At 39.7% G+C, this 19,888-nt stretch overlaps 1 protein-coding gene across 1 annotated transcript in view; it reads right to left on the reverse strand.

The window, feature by feature from the left end:
• Positions 1-568: 568 nt before the first annotated feature.
• The window catches only part of PTEN (phosphatase and tensin homolog), a 56,922-nt gene continuing 37,602 nt past the window's right edge, over positions 569-19,888 (reverse strand). The window contains exons 6-9 of the mRNA XM_063132926.1: positions 10,739-10,880; positions 7,532-7,698; positions 3,507-3,734; positions 569-2,273 (exon numbers count right to left, since the gene is read on the reverse strand). Of these exons, the coding sequence (XP_062988996.1) occupies positions 2,088-2,273; positions 3,507-3,734; positions 7,532-7,698; positions 10,739-10,880 (723 nt within the window). The 3' untranslated portion in view covers positions 569-2,087. The remainder of the gene's footprint in view (positions 2,274-3,506; positions 3,735-7,531; positions 7,699-10,738; positions 10,881-19,888) is intronic.

Genomic DNA, 19,888 nt, shown 5'->3' on the forward strand with positions numbered 1-19,888 from the left:
GCGAAGAACCTTGGTGCTATTTTATACAACTGCCCTTTAACTACTGTGACAAACTATTTTAAATGGGACTACAGATGATTAGGGATGGCACAGGGCCTAATAGTAAGCTCCTGTCAAAGTGATGCCTTCAAGTAATTTCAGACATGTAAGCTGCTGCACATCCAAGAATTTAAGCACACAGTCCAGAAACTCAAGAAATTACCTAAGAAGAATGCATTTTCAAGCTAATGATGAATACTGTCATAAATAAAGTTTTAATTAGGACTCAAACCTTTCAGTCATAGTAATTCTTGCCATGTTCTATGGGGATGGTAGCTGAAATAAAATATAGGAGAGTATGCATAATATATATTATATATAATATATATAAAATGCCATTTTCCTTTTCCAATGACTATACCATAAAAACGTAAGCAAGGCTTCGCAGAACCACTGACACATTCAAAATCCAAACCCTCATTCAGACCTTCACATTCCAAAGGAAGAACAACAGTGCAAAAGGCCATTCAACTATTTCCAATCTAGCCCTCCCATGTTAAACAGTAGAACTGTACAAGACACCGAACACTGTCAACATCCAAATATTTTAATGCACAAACTTTTTAGTCGGCTAATGTGGCTTTCAAAATTGTTTGAACAGAAACTAGGTCCAACATAAGTCACAGGAGAAAAGTCAAAGGCGATTCAGTAGTCACCTCTTGCCTATCAGTTTCATCTATGGAATCGTAGTACTGGATCAAACTTAGGAAGCCTGAACATTAGCTTTGAAAAGAATTTACATAATGGATGAAAGCTATGATCCTGTGCAGCTACATGCAAGTCCCACTGAAAATCAATATGAAGTTATAGGCACGCGACTACACACAGGATTAGAAAAGGGAGCAAAATTCACCAATGAATGTTGAAGGAGCATGCTGCCCCTTTGTTCAGTATTCAGCCTGAGTTCTGCCTTGACTAGTTACCATTTATACCCTTGCTATTAATGCTAATGGACTGGGCACAATGGACTCCAAATTCACTCAAGTGGGAAAACCAATAATGAACAATTAACGCCAATAAACCAATGGGATTTTACATCATGAAATTCAAAATAGCATTTCCAAATGTTTGAAGGACAAGGGTTGGGTTTTTTTTGGATTTTCTTTTGCTTTTTTTTTTTTTTTAGAAAAAAATATTACTCTGACATTTATCACCCACAGCTTGGGGAATGGCAATCATAACAAGCAAACAACTGTGTAAGCCCATTTCTGACAGATAGCCTCCACATTTGTATGGTTAAGTCATTGTTACTGTGTTTCACATGTAACCACATGTTTTCATATCCCTTCATTTGCAGATCTTCCATGATGTTGTGGAAGGTTCATTCCTGTACCCCTAATACAGAACCACTCCCTCTAGCTGCCTTTTCTAGCACCATTATGCTTAAAAAAAATAAAATGCACAAACAAGCAGTGACAGCGGCGATTCCTCAAATGTCCAGGATTTATTACTGTAGCATGCTAAAGAGGTGCATGTAAGGAAGCTGGAAATGGTACACAGTCCAGGGTCCAGCACAAAACATTCCTTTCTGAGCTTCTTGTTCCACTCTCCTCCCCATATTACATGCATTTGAATGTAGTAAAACCCGTTACTTCTCTGAGCCAACTGCAGACTTATCTGTTGCCACAAAAGTGCAAAGAAAGGGGCAGGATGTGAACCTGTGTATTAGAAAGAGCTTTACAGGAACTTCAGTTGGTGACAGAACACAAAAGGAAGATTCCTACGTATACACATCAGATCTGTCTCCACTTTTATAAAACTGGAATCAAATGGGAAAGTGCCATCTTTGTGTTTTCCTAATTGAAATTTAAATGTCCTCTTGACACAAAAAGGTATATACATAACATAGCTACGTAACCTTTTTTCAACGGGACAACAAGTGTCAAGCCCAACACCTTCATTGGGCAAAATGAGATTGGTCAGGTAAAGAACTGTTCCTACAACTGATAATTGTGACACAATGTCCTATTGCCATTTCAAAAGGTCCATAATTCAGTTTATTCAAGTTTTCTTCTTTGTGGTATTTTTTCCCAAATTAAAAAAAAAAATCAGACTTTCGTAATCTGTGTATGCTGATCTTCATCAAAAGGTTCATTCTCTGGATCAGAGTCAGTGGTGTCAGAATACCTATAATGATCAGGTTCATTATCACTAACATCTGGTGTTACTGAAGTTGAGCTGCTAGCCTCTGGGTTTGATGGCTCTTCTACTGTTTTTGTGAAAAATAGCTTCACCTAGAAAAAGAGGACATCAGAAATCAGTACATATCTGCTTGGAAGACAAAAGCCAGGATATAACTTGGCTAGAATAAACTATTGCCTGATGGTGTTATGATGGGAAAAGCGAATACAGAATTTGATACAACTATATAAGATTTAGTTAGTGCAAAAGATTACAAATTAGGCGCTAGCATTATTCAGAAACTTATACAAGCAACATATATCTTTCAGACTGCAGCAGAGGGAGGGATGGGAAGAAAAGCTATTTTATTGGCTTAGCTGAGAATAAGCAACTTTTGGCTCCCCCTCTCCTTGAACTGATGCTCTTCCAACTGGTCATTAAAAAAAAACTTTGTAACTAAGAACTAGTGCCTCAGTTTTATTTATTTGTCCTCCCAGCTCCCAATGCATCTTTCCTTTTGTGTTGTGTCTTTTTGATTGTAAGCCTGAGGGCAGGGGACTATGTTATTATTGATCTTTGTAAGCCGCTCAGGGAGCCCATGGCAGCATGAATATATTTAAGTATTATTTCCTAGAAGTTTTCCATTTCTTCTAAACTGAACAAATATCTTATACTACAAAGCTCCATATCTTTAGCTTCTTCACATTTTCGTTTAAAGTTGTCTCCCCCCACCCCTTTTAACTGATGTTTTTAGTATTTGGGCACTATCTATTAGTATTTGGGCACTATCTATTTGGGCACTACTATTTAGTATTTGGGCACTATCTACTCCTATTAATGGAATTTAGCAAGCTCAATGAAGCCTTTTTAGAAGAATAACTAATAAAGCAATTCCCAATTTAAATGTATGTTTATTAATTGGAATAATAAAAGGGAGGTAAATTCTAAGACACCTTTCCTTTCCCACATACAATATGCCCAACCTTCACTTTATAGAATTCAACTTAGGACGGCCTCTGCCAAAATCAGCTGGATGCTGCTTCCAACTTAGACGCTCTTGTTGTATTTGTATGCAAATAATATAAATAAATGAAAGGGGGAAACAAGTCATTGTTTCAGTAGGTTCAGTGTACAAAAACAAAGCAAAAAGCAGTTGAAAATAAAATTCTCCTAAATCTAAATGCCTTCTCATTATTTATAATTACGGACATTCATTACTGGCTTGTCAAGCATTTACCCTTGAGGCATGCAATAAATGACTCCTAATTTACTATGCATGCAAAGCATACTTCAAATCATGGTGCACAGTTCAAATTCCATTATTTGAAGCCTTTGATGATATTTACCTTAAAATTTGGAGAAAACAAACGATTTGCCTTGTCTTTATTTGCCTTGTCCAAATCATTTTTTGTTAGTGTAAGTATTAGATATTCCTTGTCATTATCTGAACGCTCTGTACTGAAAATTCCATCAAGTTCCTGATCTCCGAGAAGACTTCCATTTTCTACTTTGTCAGAATTTTCTTCCAGTCCTGGTATGAAGAATGTATTTACCCAGAAATGAAACATTTTGTCCTAAAAAAGAAAACAGAAGGAACTTGCTTTACCATACAAAGGAAAATATTGATAGCCTATTGAAAGTTTGGCTGCATAAACATGTAAACAGAAACTCAAGCAGATGTGAGGAGTTTTACAGTGGAGAGAACTCTATTTCTTCCTACTTTTTTCCTATACTAACACAGATACCTGATATGCACATAACAAGAAGCCACCATTGGGAAATTTCCCCATGGTTTTTGTTGTTGTAACAGCTGTCACCATTTTTAATATTCAAACTGTGGTGGGGGGCTCCACTGTAGCTTGTTGTTACATGCGAAGCTGGCAAGGGTTGGACAGTTGGGATGCTTAACAAGCACAAATGTGAAGGCCTGGGAAAAGCAGAACATTTTCAGGGGAAAACAGTTCCCTCCCCTCACCCCCGGTTTCCTCCCCCAAAACTGTTTTTGTCGTTGTGGTCCCATAGAAAAATTGAACAGACTTGTATTCTAGAATATTTTCTTTTAGAATTTAAGACAAGGTTGTTTCCCAGCCTTTACTCCCTTCAAACGATTTCTAAAAACTGTGTAATAATAAGACTTTTATAGAAAGACTAGAGATGTAAAATGTCTGGAAATAATGAAGACTTGCGGAATATGTTTTTTATCCTGTCTCTAAGATTCTCAGCATAGTTATTGCTTCCATTTCTTATTTAAATTGTTGAGCCAATGGTTTTACTGATAGATATTTTGGGATCCTCCAAGTCATACTCAGTTTCCCAACATGTGAACAGAGTCATAATATGGAAGACAATACACATTGACAGTTTGGGTTTTGTTCTACAGGGTCTGTGTTTCTAAGACTTGTCTTCCTCTGCCTCACGTTCTTCTTCCTTCTAGAGTGATTCAGATGTTTCACAGACTACTTGATGAAGTTTCCTCTGGTCAGATGTAAACTAGGAACCTAAAATATGTTATATATAACTTGGTTTGCTTTAAAAATTATCATGTTTGGTATATTAAATTTTAAAAGTATAGTTTATTCAGACATTAATTACAAATTTACTTTTAGTTTTTAAAGTTTTCAAATATAATTTCTACAGATGATTGAACCTTGATATGTAGGTATGGTAAATTTTAAGCGATATATGTCTTCTTTTCTCCAGGCTTTGTATTACTGTATTTATGCATGGATGCTCCCCTTTTGGCGTATTTGTCAGGGCCTTTGGCCAGTTCAATAAACTTGATTGATGATAATTTTATGAGAAAACGAAATTATACATAATATAACTTTAGGATCATAAAGTCTGCTTTACATTCCTAAAGCAGCCTTCCTCAACCTGGTGCCCTCCTGATATTTTGATTACAATGGCCATTCCTGACCATTGGCCAACCTGCCAGAGGCTGATGGAAGCTGAAGTCCAAAATATCTGGAGGGTACCAGGTTGGGGAAGGTTGTCCTAAAGCAATGAAGCGACTTTAGATCTGTAAAGAGTGCTAAAAAATAAGTATTGCTTGCTTTTCAATTTTTCTCACACACACACACCCTAAAAACAAAAAAGGGAAAAATGATCCCACTCCCCATGGCTTCAAACTTTCCGGATGTTCTGGGTGACTACTGACAAGCCACAAGGAACCCATGAGCTGTTTTAGGATTGCAGGTGGCTTCTCAAGCACCCCAAGAACTCACCCTCGCCAGGTTCACACATAATGACAAGCTATGGTGTGCCCATGGCCCAGCTCGATTAGTCCAAATGGTGGGTGCTGCCGCAATGAGAATCACCACGGAAAATTCCCAATTGGTAGCTCCTCATTATGTGTGAACTCGTCCCATAAATAGTTACATTGTTACTGTAAACTCCATGCTTCTGGTGGAGCTGCTAACTCTGGTTCGTTCATCCCACTGACTAACGTTCTTACCCAATTAAACATTTGCTGCGCGTTTACATTTTAAAGGTTTTCCTCTGGTTTTTGTACTTTTATACTTTCTCCGCTGTGGCACCCCAGTTGTGGAATGAGCTCCCCAGAGCCTGGCGCCTACACTGTACTTATATCAATTTTGCTGTGTGGTTTTATCCTGGTTGTGCCTTTTATATTTATTTTGTATTTGTGCTTTTAACCTGTTGGTTGTTTTATTATGGTTTTAATTTTTGTGAACTGCCCAGAGAGCTTCGGCTATGGGGCAGTATAAAAATGTAATAAATAAATAAATAAATTTAAGCACCGGGAAGGGGCGCTTAAAAGTACACCCCACCCCAGTTCAATTTGTAATTGGACTGAGGAACTGAACTTTTCATCTCCCAAACCCAATAGGAAACAAGTCAAATTGAAACTGATGGTGTCCCCAATATCACTGTGATGGGGACTGATCTCTCCCCAACATCCTGCCTGTCAAGCTTCACAGAAAGTGATGTAGCTTCCCATGCATGGCATGGGAAGCTACATTTCCCAGGGCTACTGGTGCCTAGATAAATGTTATTATCAACACTCCAGACCTTCAGATATTGGATGGCATAGAAATGTAATCAATAATTAAATCAAATTGTCAGAGAGGACGGAGCATCATTGGAACAGCATCAGCCAGAAAATTGAAAGGGCAGGTATATGGATGATGAGCATGTGATTTGGAGGCTGATGGGAGTGAAGATTTGAATTCTTCTCCCGTTCGTATCAAATCTGAGCTGGAAAATAATTCAGGGGTTGTAATGCTTGCTCTGTTATTGAAAGCAAGCGCTGTAAACCACAGCTTAACATCCAGGCCTAAATCTGCAAACTTTAGCAGCATCTCTAGAGATAATTCTAACGGTTAAAAGTCAACAAAGTACCATAGGTTTTTAAAAAAACACCGGCCTAGTATAAAAAAACAAATCAGCCATACTTCCTTCTTATTACTTACTCTGTCACAATCCATGGTCACTTGTATGGACGTAGGCACTGCTACTGGTAGCAACAAATGTTAAGAAACATCTCCCATTAGCTTAAACTAAAATTTACCTTAATGGGGATTCGGAGGTTATTAGGGTGATGCACAGACTTAATAACAGCAGCTGTTTAGTTTGTTGTCATGACTGCCCTATTTACATATAAAGTAGGTATAGGACTGGGGTCTAGCATGCAGGAACTGAACTCTCTTCCACTTTAACTCCATGTGGTCCAGGCACTTTTCTTCCAGCCCAGCTTAATTCTACTATTACAGTCAGACTGAGGAGAATAAAGCTCAGGTGACTGAGCATGGAAGAAGACAGACTCCACCTACGTTCCCCTTTTGTGTTAAAATTAGACCCAACTCTTCACACAAGAATATGGCAGACTCAAGAGAAACCAACATATCTGCTACTGTTATATGTAATGTGGGTCTCAGGCCTGTATTCACTGCACCATTTGAATATTCATAAAGCAGCAGAAGATAGTATTTTTTTTCACCAACTTTATATAATTAGAAAGTTGCAGCCCTTTCTATCACTACTGATGCGTATAAGCTAAAAAGACTACAGCAATTAATTGTTTACCCCTAAAGACCTTTTAAAAACTTCAGATGGTGCAAAATATGGTGGTCTTCTTTCTCGAGAGGGAAATATAATGGAAAACAAAACAGAACTTTTGCATATGCATTGGCTTCCTGGAGCATTTTGGGCACTATGGAAATAGGAAAAAACCACATTTCTCCATTTCACGCAAAACCCTGAACTGGTGAAAGTGAAAGGATGAATAACTCATAGTTCCTTATCACTTTGGTATAATGTCTGAAGCCACCCATAGTAGAAAGAACTGAGGAAGAGGTGGAATATATTTAGAACTGGCAAAGAATTAAACAAAAATCTGAATTAAAAAACAAACCTTTTTCAACATCTTATTTTGCTTATGAAAGAATTCCACCTTGATATCACCGCACACCGGCAATGGCTGAGGGAACTCAAAGTACATGTATTTGTCTTCACGTTTTGTCGGTCCTGAAGAGGACGTGAAGATCTTTACCTTAAGCTGGTACACCACAAACTGAGGATCTGTAAGATAGTAATTTTACAGCAAGCAGTTTAAAAAAGACCAAAGTTAAGAGAGAGCTCACTGGAAAAGAATATTTTAAAAAGGCTTTTGTCATTAACATCCAATATGAATTAAGTTATGTTAAGGGGTTTACGTATGCTAACAAATCTAATTGTTTCAAATTAGGTCAGAAAACTTATGCACACCTACCCAGGTGTAAGCTCCATTGAATTCACTGGAACTTACTTCATAGAAGAGTAAACATGCATAGAATTAGACTGCACAGCTTATAAAAAATAGGGGTGTGCAATGACCCCCCACTCTGCCCCGAGGGCCGATCCGAAAATTTCGGGTCGGCCCGCTCTGCACCGCTCCACCCATACTTCGCTCCTCTTTGCCACGGAGCTCCGGCTCCGAATCGGAGCTCCGCAGTGGAGGGGAGTGGTGCCAGGTAAGGCCGGGAGAGGAGGGCGGGGGGGTTTACCGGGCCCTGCCGCTGTCGCTGCCCGTGCAGCGACGGCGGCAGAGCCCGGTAAGGGACCAAGGGGAAGGGGGGCCTTACCTGCCTCCGTCCGCGGTCCGTCGGCTTCTTCAATTGAGCCGAGTGCGGCCTAGACTTCCTGGTTGAACCGCGGGCTCAATTGAAGAAGCTGAGGGACCGTGGACGGAGGCAGGTAAGGGAGGGGGGGGGGTTACCGGGCCCTGCCACTGTCGCCGCATGGGCGACAACGACAGCGGCAGGGCCCGGTAAACCCCACTTACCTTTCTGGCGGAGCTCCGGATCGAGGCGAAGGATCCACCTTCACCTCGATCCTCTTCGCCACGCTCCGCCGGCCCCCCAATCCTCTTCGCCTCCGCCTTAAGGGGAGGCGAAGCACCCCGCTCCGCTTCTAATTCGCCGGTCCAATTAGAAGCGGAGCACATCCCTAATAAAAAATACAGGGTGGAAATTTCATTATTAGTTCTGAAACATAAATTAAACTAAAGGTTAGCCCATTATAGAAAATGAACAGTAAATCAATTAGGAGAACCTGTGAACAGTTCAGCCTATTTCCTGACTAGATAGAAAAAGAAATGGAAGTCACCCCTCATATAAATGCAGCGTCTATAGAAATGGCTAACCTGCATATTAAGGTAATTTTGGAACAAGGACATTTTAAAAATGTCTAGAGACCTTTCCAATGTAACAAAACCCCAAACACCTACTTTCCCAGCTATACATCAATCAGGCACTGTGATAGCATGTGAAATACATCCTGTTAGAGCCTGTCTAGAAGGAAGAGTGAGCTGCATTGTGCATGTGTCACAAGAAACAGATCTAATTAAAGAAACTTACCTTGTCCACACATAATGCTAACCCATGGTTTATTTAATCCATACTTAACCCATAGTTTGTTGCCCTACCCAGGGTTTGTCTGGCAGATGATTGAACTAACTGGGTTTGTTTTTGAAATCCCTGGATTGTTTGTTTCCCTCCTTTGTCCACTCCCTCCCTATATCCCAAATATCTTTACAGGACTGTAGTACTGGTATGCAGAGCGGCTACTGCCTGCCAAAATAAAAAAATCTTGAACAACCCATGATTCTGGGTTCACACTTAACAACCACCCATTGCTTCAACAATCCACAAAGTGACAACAAACCATAGGTTCTCTTTCTGGGTTGTTAATGATTTGTATAGTGCAACTGGATTTGCACATCATGCCAACCCAGAACTCAACAACTCATGGGTTTGCATTATGTGCAAACCAGGCCGGTTTCTTTGTGCATGAAAATAATCTGCCAAGAGATTGATTCATTTTAATTCTATTAGATTAATTAGTTGCATGAATTAAAACTTGTAGGTGAACAAGTTTGAGTACTGTCTGGCTCAGTTCTAGTCAGCACAATATTCTTAGACATGGCCATGTGACAACTTAATGCTACAGTGCAGGAACTAGATCTAAGAGGTACAGGACCCATGCCATATTCTGCAAGGGCAATGGAGAATTCCTAGGGCAAATGCTACAGAAGAATCAAACTTGATAATGGCAATATCTCAATCAGCCAAAGAAATCTCTGAAATGACCCAAAAAATTACTACAAATAAGGGCTCTGAAGAACTGAGTTTGGGATTTAAAACAATTATTATTAATTATACTGTTATCCAATGAGGTGGGTAGGACCAGAGCAAAGTCAGAGCATTGGCTTTGCATGCAGAAGGTCCCAGGTTCAATACCTGGTCTGTACAATTAAAATGATCTTAAATAAAACATGTTGAAAAAGACTCTGCCAAGATCCTGGAAAACTACCACCAGAACAGACTATGCTGCTTTACATCATCATCACCATCACCATCATCATTATCATCATTTGTATACCACCCCATAGCCGAGGCTCTCTGGAACAGCAATCTGACAATGCACAGCAGCTTCACAGAGAGCCAATATTTATTTATTTACAATATTTATATACCGTTCCATACATAGATTCCGGAGTGATGCACATAGGTGATGTAGTGTATGATGTAGTATCAGGCTAGGATAGGGGAGAGTTGAGATTCAAATCAGCTAAGATGCTTCCTTTGTGACATTGGGAAAATCTTCTCTCTCAATTTAACCTGCCTCACAGAATTGTTTAAAATGAAAAGGAGGGTGAGGAGAGGAAGTGAAGACTTGCAGTCCTTAGGGAAGGGTGAAATAAACATATAATAAGTACATGTTCATATGAAAGATTCCAAAAATCTTGGGAGGTATTTACCGTATTTCTTCGATTGTAAGACGCACACTAATTTCACTACCACCAACAGGAAAAGAAACCCTAAAACACACCCGCGCTTCTAAGACGCACCCCGTTTTTAGAGATGTTCATATGGGCAAAAAAGTGTGTCTTAGAATTGAAAAAATACAGTAAATAGTCAAAACTATTAAATTTACATTGTTCTGTTTGAGAGATTATAATATAGTTTATTGTAGTTTAAGTACATTAGTTGCAATTTCAGAGAAAGAGCTAAACAGTAAATACATACAAATACTAGTATATATTATCTTATATGACAGAAGAGCTTTAAAAGGTACTTACTGCAAGTGCCACCACTGAACATTGGAATTGTTTCAAACATCATTTTGTGAAATAGCAGTGCTACGGGTCTATAATCCAGATGATTCTTTAGAAGATAGCTATAGTAATATACATAGCGCCTCTGACTGGGAATAGTTACTCCCTAAATAAAAACAAAGAAAGTAAGTGCAAGAAAACAGATAATGTATAACATTTACACAGCTTGTTACTTGAACTGACTTTCATAAATTAATCTAAAAAGAAATCATAACAATAACTGCATACAGGCAAACCTGTCTATCTTCCACATATTTCTGACAATTTCAAACATTTAATGCAACTCTTCTGGATCAAACTAAGCTACCAAAAGGAAAGCCCAAGCAAAAGTCAAGCTTTTCTTTTCCCCAGGAGGCCATACCTCCCCTCTCCCATATGCATAGCTTTGTTTTTTTCCAGTACTGCAGCTTAATTAAAACACAGGGCAATTAAGGCAAAGTAGCATGCACATCTCCTGGAATTCCCACTTGTGGCAAGCTGCAAGGGGAGAACACCAGAAGGGGGCATAGGACATTCAAATATGGTTGCTGCTCCATCCCATCATGTTTGTGCAGCACACAGCTAAGAAACAAACATCATGTTCTAGACTTGGCTCTGCAGCTCAAGCTCTTTCTGTCAGTACTTGGACAGTATGAAACAATAAGAAATGTGGCTAATCCTAGGCTTTTTAACAAGGACGCTTAGAAGTCATAATTAGTGTGCTCTGTGATTCCTACAAATTAATATGCCTGTTATAAAATTAAATGTCACCAAACTGTCCAAGCTTTGCTATTAACTATTTATGAATAATTTCCCCTGTACTTTTCAACCTCTTTTTGTACCTCATCTTTATATCACTTTATATTTCCACACAATATATTATTTTGCACACTAGATAGGTTTGACACTATGGTTGACTGAGGATCACCCAAGTCCTGCCTTCCATCACAACAAAGCCAGATGCAGTCACATTTCTTTACAAGTAGCAGCATAATAATAAAAAAGAAAAGGAAAAAGGAAAAAAAGAAATGGGGAAATAAGGAAAACTGTTAAAGTTGGCCAAGCCTTTCAGAAATTTTAATCTGTGGGTGTCTTGACATAACAAAAGCATCCATTATGCATCAAACACAGCACTAATTACTTCTACCAGAAAATCTATGGTGTGTGACTTCTTTCTTCTATGATGTATAATAATATAAAAGACAGATAGGCAGGAACATTCATATATGTTCCACGCAGTGCTCTGAGAACAACTTGGATGCTTTGCATATTTATTTATTTTATTAATTACATTTCTATACCACCCAATAGCCAGAGCTCTCTGGGCGGTTCACAAGTTTGATAATGTGAACCAGGCCTTGGTAACAGGGGTGGGCAACTTGTTACCTTCCAGATGTTTTGGACTGCAACTCCTATCATCGTTCACCATTAGCTATACTGGCTCGATCTGGTGGAAGTTGCAAGCCAAAACATCTGGAGGGTCACAAGTTGTTCACTCCTGCTATAGCAAAAACATTATCCCCTTTCTTTAGCTAAGTGACAGTTGTTGCAACAAAAATTGAGGATTGATCAAATATGCTGCATTTCAGTGCCACACTACAATATTCTGAATTACATGCATGCAAGAAAATCTGTGTTGTATGTGTTGTAAGCAATGATGGCTTTTTGCTGCTACAGTAACATTTTTACACCATTTTTTTCTTGCCACACACTATTATTATTGTTATTATTGTTTACATTTATATACCATCCCATAGCCAAAGCTCTCTGGGCAGTTTACAAAGGTTAGAACATTAAAACATACAAAATTTAAAACCATAAATAAGCATAAAAACAGATTACATACAATATCCAGTTAAAACTCAACATATGCTGTTAAATGCCTGGGAGAAAAGTCTTGACCTAGCGCCGAAAAGCTAACAATGTTGGTGCCACGTGAGCCTCATTGGGGAGATCATTCCAAAATTGGGGGGCCACCACTGAAAAGCCCCTCTCCTTTGTTGCCATCCTCCGAGCTTCCCTTGGAGTAGGCACCCAGAGGAGGACCTTAGATGTTGAGCATAGTGTATGGGTAGGTTCATGTTGGGAGAGGCGTTCCATCAGGTATTGTGGTCTCAAGCTGTGTAAGGCTTTATAGGTTAAAACCAGCACCTTGAATCAGGCTTGGAAATGTACAGGCAGCCAATGCAAACAGGCCAGAGTCGATCTTATATGTTCGAACCTTCTGGTTCCAGTTATCAATCTTGCCGCTGCATTTTGCACAAGCTGCAGCTTCTGAACCATCGTCAAAGACAGCCCCACGTAGAGCGCATTGCAGTAATCTACCTTGGAGGTTACCAGAGCATACACAACTGAAGCCAGGTTATCCCTGTCCAGATAGGGGCGTAGCTGGGCTATCAACCGAAGTTGGTAGAAGGCACTCAGTGCCACTGAGGCCACCTGAGCCTCAAGTGACAGAGATGGTTCTAGGAGAAACCCCAAGCTATAAACTTGCTCCTTCAGAAGAAATGCAACCCCATCCAAAACAGATTGAACACCCATTATCTGGTCAGAAGAACCACCCACTAACTACATCTCAGTCTTGTCTGGATTGAGTTTCAGTTTATTAGCCCTCATCCAGTCCATTGTTGCAGCCAGGCACCAGTTCAGCACATCCATAGTCTCACTTGTTGAAGATCAAAAGGAGAAATAGAGCTGTGTGTCATCAGCATACTGATGACAATGCACTCCAAAACTCCGGATGACCGCACCCAACCGTTTCATGTAAATATTAAACAGCATGGGGGACAAGACTGACCCCTGTGAAACCCCATACTGGAAAATCCACGGGGCCAAGCAATGTTCCCCAAGCACCACCTTCTGCAGCCAACCAGCCAGGAGCGGAACCACTGCAATGCAGTACCTCCCACTCCTAACTCAGCCAGTTGCTCCAGAAGTATACCGTGGTCGATGGAATCAAATGCCATTGAGAGATCAAGGAGAATCAACAGAGGCACACTCCCCCTGTCTTTCTCCCGACATAGGTCACCATATAGAGAGACCAAGGCTGTTTCTGTGCCAAAATCAGGCCTGAAACCCGACTGAAATGGATCCAGATAATCAGTCTCATCCAAGAGTGTCTGGAGCTGGCCCGCAACCACTTGCTCATGTTCTTTTAAAGCCTGTATGCACCAATCATTGCTGGAACACAGCGGTATAGATTGATGACTAAACTGCAACATGGCCTAAACATTTTGGTATTCTGAAAAGGGTTTCTTTTTAAACTTAGAATAATTTTCTCTGATAATATCCACCATCTTTGTTAAAAACAGAATTTGGTACTAACTACTAAGTCCAATTGGGAACAAATAATTTTGACCTTAATCGTAGCATCAATATACTAAACTGCTCAAAATCACTTCTGCAAAATTGCACCCAGAGAACAAAAACACCAGAACATTTTAATTTCTCTAATTTAATGCCACAGTTGATAACAGAAAGTATTCCCACACGAGTGTTTTTGGGCGTGAAAACTCAATTTTCTCCTCCAAATTCTCCTCTTTATTCCTATCAGTGAGTCTTTTTTTTCTGCTTTAAGGAACGTAACTTGAAAAAAAGAGATTCTGAAGGCATTCCTTGAGTGAAGAATGTCAACTATAGAAAATCACTATCGAGCAATAAATTAACTGTACCCCATGAACTGAAAACTACCTAGATTTAAGTCACCATATGCACAATGACTCAACTCTTATAGCACTGACTGAAACAGCCACTTCCAGATATGCAGACACAACTCTAATCCATCAAGGTTCACCCAATTCTGCATTCCAAATAAAGTAAAAATGTATACATTTGTTTACTTTTTATGGAATATTCAGAGATTTCCATGTCTCAAAGCTCAGACTTCTACAGCAAGGCTAACTTTGAGCCCTTGAAGTTCTTTTGAAAGTAACTCATTCAGTTCTTCTGAAAGGACTTCAAAGCTCCACATGTATTAAGAGAAACACTCCTATCTGTAACTAAACTCCCTATGCCATACTGCAAAATGCATAAACATGGCACTTTCTAAAAAAATTTCCCCATGAGCAAGTTTAATAGGAATGCAATCCTATGAGTTTTAAGGGCAACCCATGGGTTGCGCCCCTGTTAGAAGGAAGTGTCTGAACTTGGAGGCTTTCAAGTATCAAGTGCCCAGCAGGTTGGGAAGAGAAGCAGAGGTATCTTCTGTCTCTCCATCCTCCTTTCTTTTCTTTTGCTCTTGATGAGCCTCTTGCCCTGTATAGAGGAGATTTGCTGCTGGGGCTGGAGAGGCCATAGGATTTTTCGTTACCTGGTCTCTCCTCTCCCCACCCAACGGAACACCCCCTTTCTAATCACTACAAGGTCCTCTGAGGCCCCTTTTGCAGCCTCAGAAAGCAGGTACAACAGTTCTTTCTGTGGCAGCTGCAAAGAGACTGGAGGAGGATTTTGGCGTTCCCCTCCCAAAGTCATAGCAGTTTCTATGGTTTTGGGGTGGGGGAATCCAAAAAATGCTATGGTCCATGGTACATTGTCTCAGAGCCATAGGATTGCTCTCTCCATAACTCATTATCCTTTGAAGCATTCAACTGCTTAGACAGAACAAAATATGGTTATTTGTATAACATTAGTACAACTTAGAGAAGATTTTGGTAACAAATACCAAGAGCATGCTTTGCATTTCTCAGCATTAATCTCAATAGGGTTACATTTTTTTATTTCCTCAGTAGCTCTACAAAGGTGGGAATCACATATAAAGAATAATACAGTTTAGCTATTTACCACACCAGTCTATGCCCTTGTCAGCCCAGGTCTGGCAACTCTGTTATGGGAAGTACCCATATCGTTTACCTGTCTCATAAGGTCCAAACGTTACTGAGATGTATGGGAAGCAATGATGCAGCTCCTGTACTTTAAGAACTGAATGAAGAGACTGTCAATATCCAACTTGCTAGGATTCTTGCAGAACTCTGCACAAATCAGATCCAGGTAAACCTATCTATATACAAAGATGTTGCCCATATCCAAATAAAGTTGTTCACCCAATTCAAAACCAGTTTGAAGTCTATAAGCAAGGAATTTCAACACACAACCAATAAAGTGCTAGCGGTATGAGCACAGTGAGGTTGTATCCCTTAACTGCAAGAGTATATGGTGGTTTTCAAATTCTATAACCCTCATAATCCAATGGGCTGAGAGTTAGGGAGACATAGGAACAATTTTTTGAGCAACTGGACATACAGTAAGCAATTAATAAAGAAGTAAATTTAAGGAAAGATCTACTCCTATCAACATAGCGAAAAAGCATCCTCTTCCCCATATATTACAGAGGGGAAAAACACTGGGAGTACCAGATGTTAAGGGAATTTAAAAACAAACCATTGCGGATTAAAACAGAATCTGGAAACATGTTAGGTGGTAAGCAGAATTGGAAGTAAAAGATATGCCTGCCTGAAAAACCAACAAAACAAAAAACTGTACAGTAGCAACCTGAAACTGTGTTGCTTATAGGCTCCAAGGTTTTGCCCACAACTGATGTGAGGATCAGGGACACACTCCAATTGCAGTACTCTAGCCTGCTTTACAGTAATGAAGTTTGCAAGAATGCCAAGAAAGCTTTCCCTGTGGCATGTGAACAGTAGTATGATGATTAGAGGCAAATGGAAAGCCCAACATGCTACTGCATGCACTTTGATCAAAGACCAAGATTATTCATTCCTCAAGGAGTGGGATTTAAGTACCATACTGGGAAGCGCTCAATGAGGAAAGTACTCATCAAGATTTCCAGATAGATAACAGTTTGCACAGTTAGCACTTCTATATGCAAAATTTGTGGGTGGAAGGTTTCCTAGGATTAGGAAGGATTTCCACAACCCTTCCTATCAGGAAGGGAAGGTGGAAAAATAGGAAATTGGGGTGTGCTGATAAATTGTGTGCTTCTCTATTGTAGCGGCATACCTATAGTTTTCAGGATCCAGAGATGCAAAATACATGCCCTTCTGCAGAAGGTTGAAGATGCCACCTATGACAGCATGCAAAACATCTGGATGAAGGGCAACCAAACATACTAATGGATTTTTTTAAAAAAAAACCAGCCTTACAGCCCTATCTTAGAAATGATAGAGGGACAGAACATAATGAAGTCAATGCTCTGAGTCTAACTCAGGAGCAAACAACCAACTTTGCACTTCTGAGGAAGGCAGAGCTAAGACTAAGAGGGTTCCTCCCTTTCTGGGTGGCAAGACATCTACTTGATAGGCCCTGCTTTCCACAGAAGTGGAAGATAACCCTTTCCTGCTTGTTCCACTCCCTCGCTGACCAAGAACAAATGATGGGAAGATCACTGAGCCAGAGGAATGAATTCAGAGAAGAGGACCAGAGCTGTTGAGCACAAAGAAACATCCAAAATGAAGACTTGAAAAAGTGCAGCCACATGACATCCTATAAAGGCCCTGGCCTAGTAAACAATGAACGTTTTGGCAAGTTTGACCATTCTTACTTCCATGCACAACAAGACCCTCTCTGAAGCAGACAAGGCAAATGTTAGGCAAATAACTTTTGAGAATTTAAATACTTCATTTCTGCCATTAGTTAAATGAGGCTTTAATCACTATCAAAGCAAGGTGTAAGCCAGAAAATATGGAAGAAAAGTTGAACTAAGAGAATGAAGGTTCAGCCAACACAGAGCCTATAAACAGAGGTTCCACTCTACTACCACTCTGTATGTAGTCAGAAAAAGCTATTAACAGGTTGTTTGAGGGTTGTTTAACAACCCATCACCCAGGTTCTGATCCACTAACCAGAGACAGGTGCAGGAATTTATTGTGAGTACTAGAAATGAACTTGTAGTCCTTTCACAGAAAAATCTAGTCCTGGTCTCTCCTTTACTCTCTCTCACACATACCCTTTACAATTTCATTTCAGTAATGTAATTGAGGGGAGGGATTAAGTCATTTCATTGTTCCCATCATTAAAAAATTGGGAGCCAAAAATCTTTACGGAGACCTACCAGTTGTTGATCTATGTTCTGCCTACCTTCCCCTGGAGTATGTGGTCAGAGAGCAAACTACAGACTTTTCAGTATGTAATGGAACATAATTTCCAAAGCATTATATTCATGCATGCCTTCCTGTATAAATACCCAGTCAACCTCTGAAATCTTCTGAGGAGACTCTACTGGTCATTCTATGACCTATGTAACGTCATCAGGTCAACGGTACATAAGCAGGCCTTTTCAATAGTTGCACCAACCCTTTGGAACACTCTCCTCCATATGATTTGAGAGGCATGAACAGTGAGTGGCAAGTTCTAAATATCTCTTGAAAACACAGCTGTTCACAGGTTTTCCTTGATCAGCAAGACGTTGTTACTGGCCTGTTTTCCCTTGCTGTTCAATACTGTTATACTTCATGCCTACTAGAAAATAGATGTGAAGACCAATGAAGCTTATTTACATTTTTTATCAGCTTAGAACAAAACAAACATCTAAACATTCAACAGTCCCCTCCTTAATATTAAATATTTTAAATCAAAAATTAACTTTCATGAAGATGTCAGGATTCAGTCCCCTTGCACAACAAACAAAAGGGCGTTCAGAAAACATACCAGTTATCTTCATGATAATACATAAGTACCTAAAGCCATTAAGTATTGTACAATATATATTTAAAATATAAATAACTGTTGTGTTAAGGTCATGTACCTATTTGTCTGTATGAGTAATTCTACTAATGCATCTATAGCCAAACTGTGACAATCCTGGTCGCCTTACCAGTGCTGAATAGAGGGGGAACCAATACTTTCTGCGATTTGGAAGCTATATTTCTATTAACGCAGCCCAAAGTAGCATTTGCATTTTTTGCAGCCACATCACTGCATCTGTTGTGACATCACTGTTGGCTCATATTTAGCTTGCGATCTACAACAATTCCAAGATCCTTCTCATTTGTAGTATCCCCCATCTTGGTTTCTTTTTCCTAGGTGTAGAACTTGGCATTTATCCCTATTAAATTTCATTCTGTTGTTTTCAGCCCAGTGCTCTAGCCTATCAAGATCACTTTGAAGTTTGCTTCTCTCTTCCAGTGTATTAGCTATCCCATCCAATTTTGTGTCATCTGCAAATCTGACAAGCGTTCCTGTACCTCCTCGTCCAAATCATTAATAAAAATGTTAAAGAGCACTGGGCCCAGGACTGAGCCCTGCAGTACCCCGCTTGCTACCTCTCCTCAGTTTGAGAAGGTACCAGTGAGGTACCAGTGACACTCTTTGAGTCTTATCTGTGGCCATGTTCCTTGAGCTACCATGTTTGGACTAGCTCCCTAGGCATAGTTAGTTAAGCCTTTCAAGAATGTCCCATGGTGATTGCCTAAAGGATTGTAACAGGAATCTTTCCCCTTCCTTCGTCAGGTTTGGAACCTGTTTTTGGAAACGTTGAGATGCCAACTGGGAAACCAGGTTGTTATTGTAGTGAGTAGCATTTTGACTGTACTTTATCTTGGAGCCTGAAGTATTCTGACCATCTATCAGCGCTAAGCATTTCTGAAGTGTGTAACCATTAAGCTTTACACTGTGAGGTTTCCCTGAATAAAAGAAGTCTCACTGATGTGAGTGCCCTGTGTTAGTTTGCCAGCACGTGTGAATGCTAGAGGGAACGGGAAACACGATAAATTATGTTCATAAGTAGACACAATCAACCAATATTTGGTTGTAAACTCTTACAATGAATAAACTAAAATTTCTCTAAGCAAATGACAACCCTAGTTACAGTTAACATATGGGGTGGGGCAGACATACCACTGTGATTTCCTTTCCAATTGGGACTCGGCACTGTCCCTAACAGCTGCAACTGTAAGATGCTGCTGCTTAGGGTTTTCTATATATACATATATTTTCTCCTTTTAAATCATTGCTATATTTCTTATCAGGGCTAGAGGTGAACATGGATCAATTAAAATCCTTCAAAAGACATAGAATGTAAACTAGACAGTTGGAACGGTGGACCTATTTACTTCCCAATTATTCTCCTAATTCATCTGTATGCTGGAATACAAAATACTGTGGACACTTTGAAGCCTGTGTATTGTACACTTCTGGGCTGGAGGAAGAAACTAAAATATTTTGGTTTTTTTTTCTATTAGC

Source organism: Elgaria multicarinata, chromosome 8, assembly GCF_023053635.1.
Source record: "Elgaria multicarinata webbii isolate HBS135686 ecotype San Diego chromosome 8, rElgMul1.1.pri, whole genome shotgun sequence".
Lineage (NCBI taxonomy): Eukaryota > Metazoa > Chordata > Lepidosauria > Squamata > Anguidae > Elgaria > Elgaria multicarinata.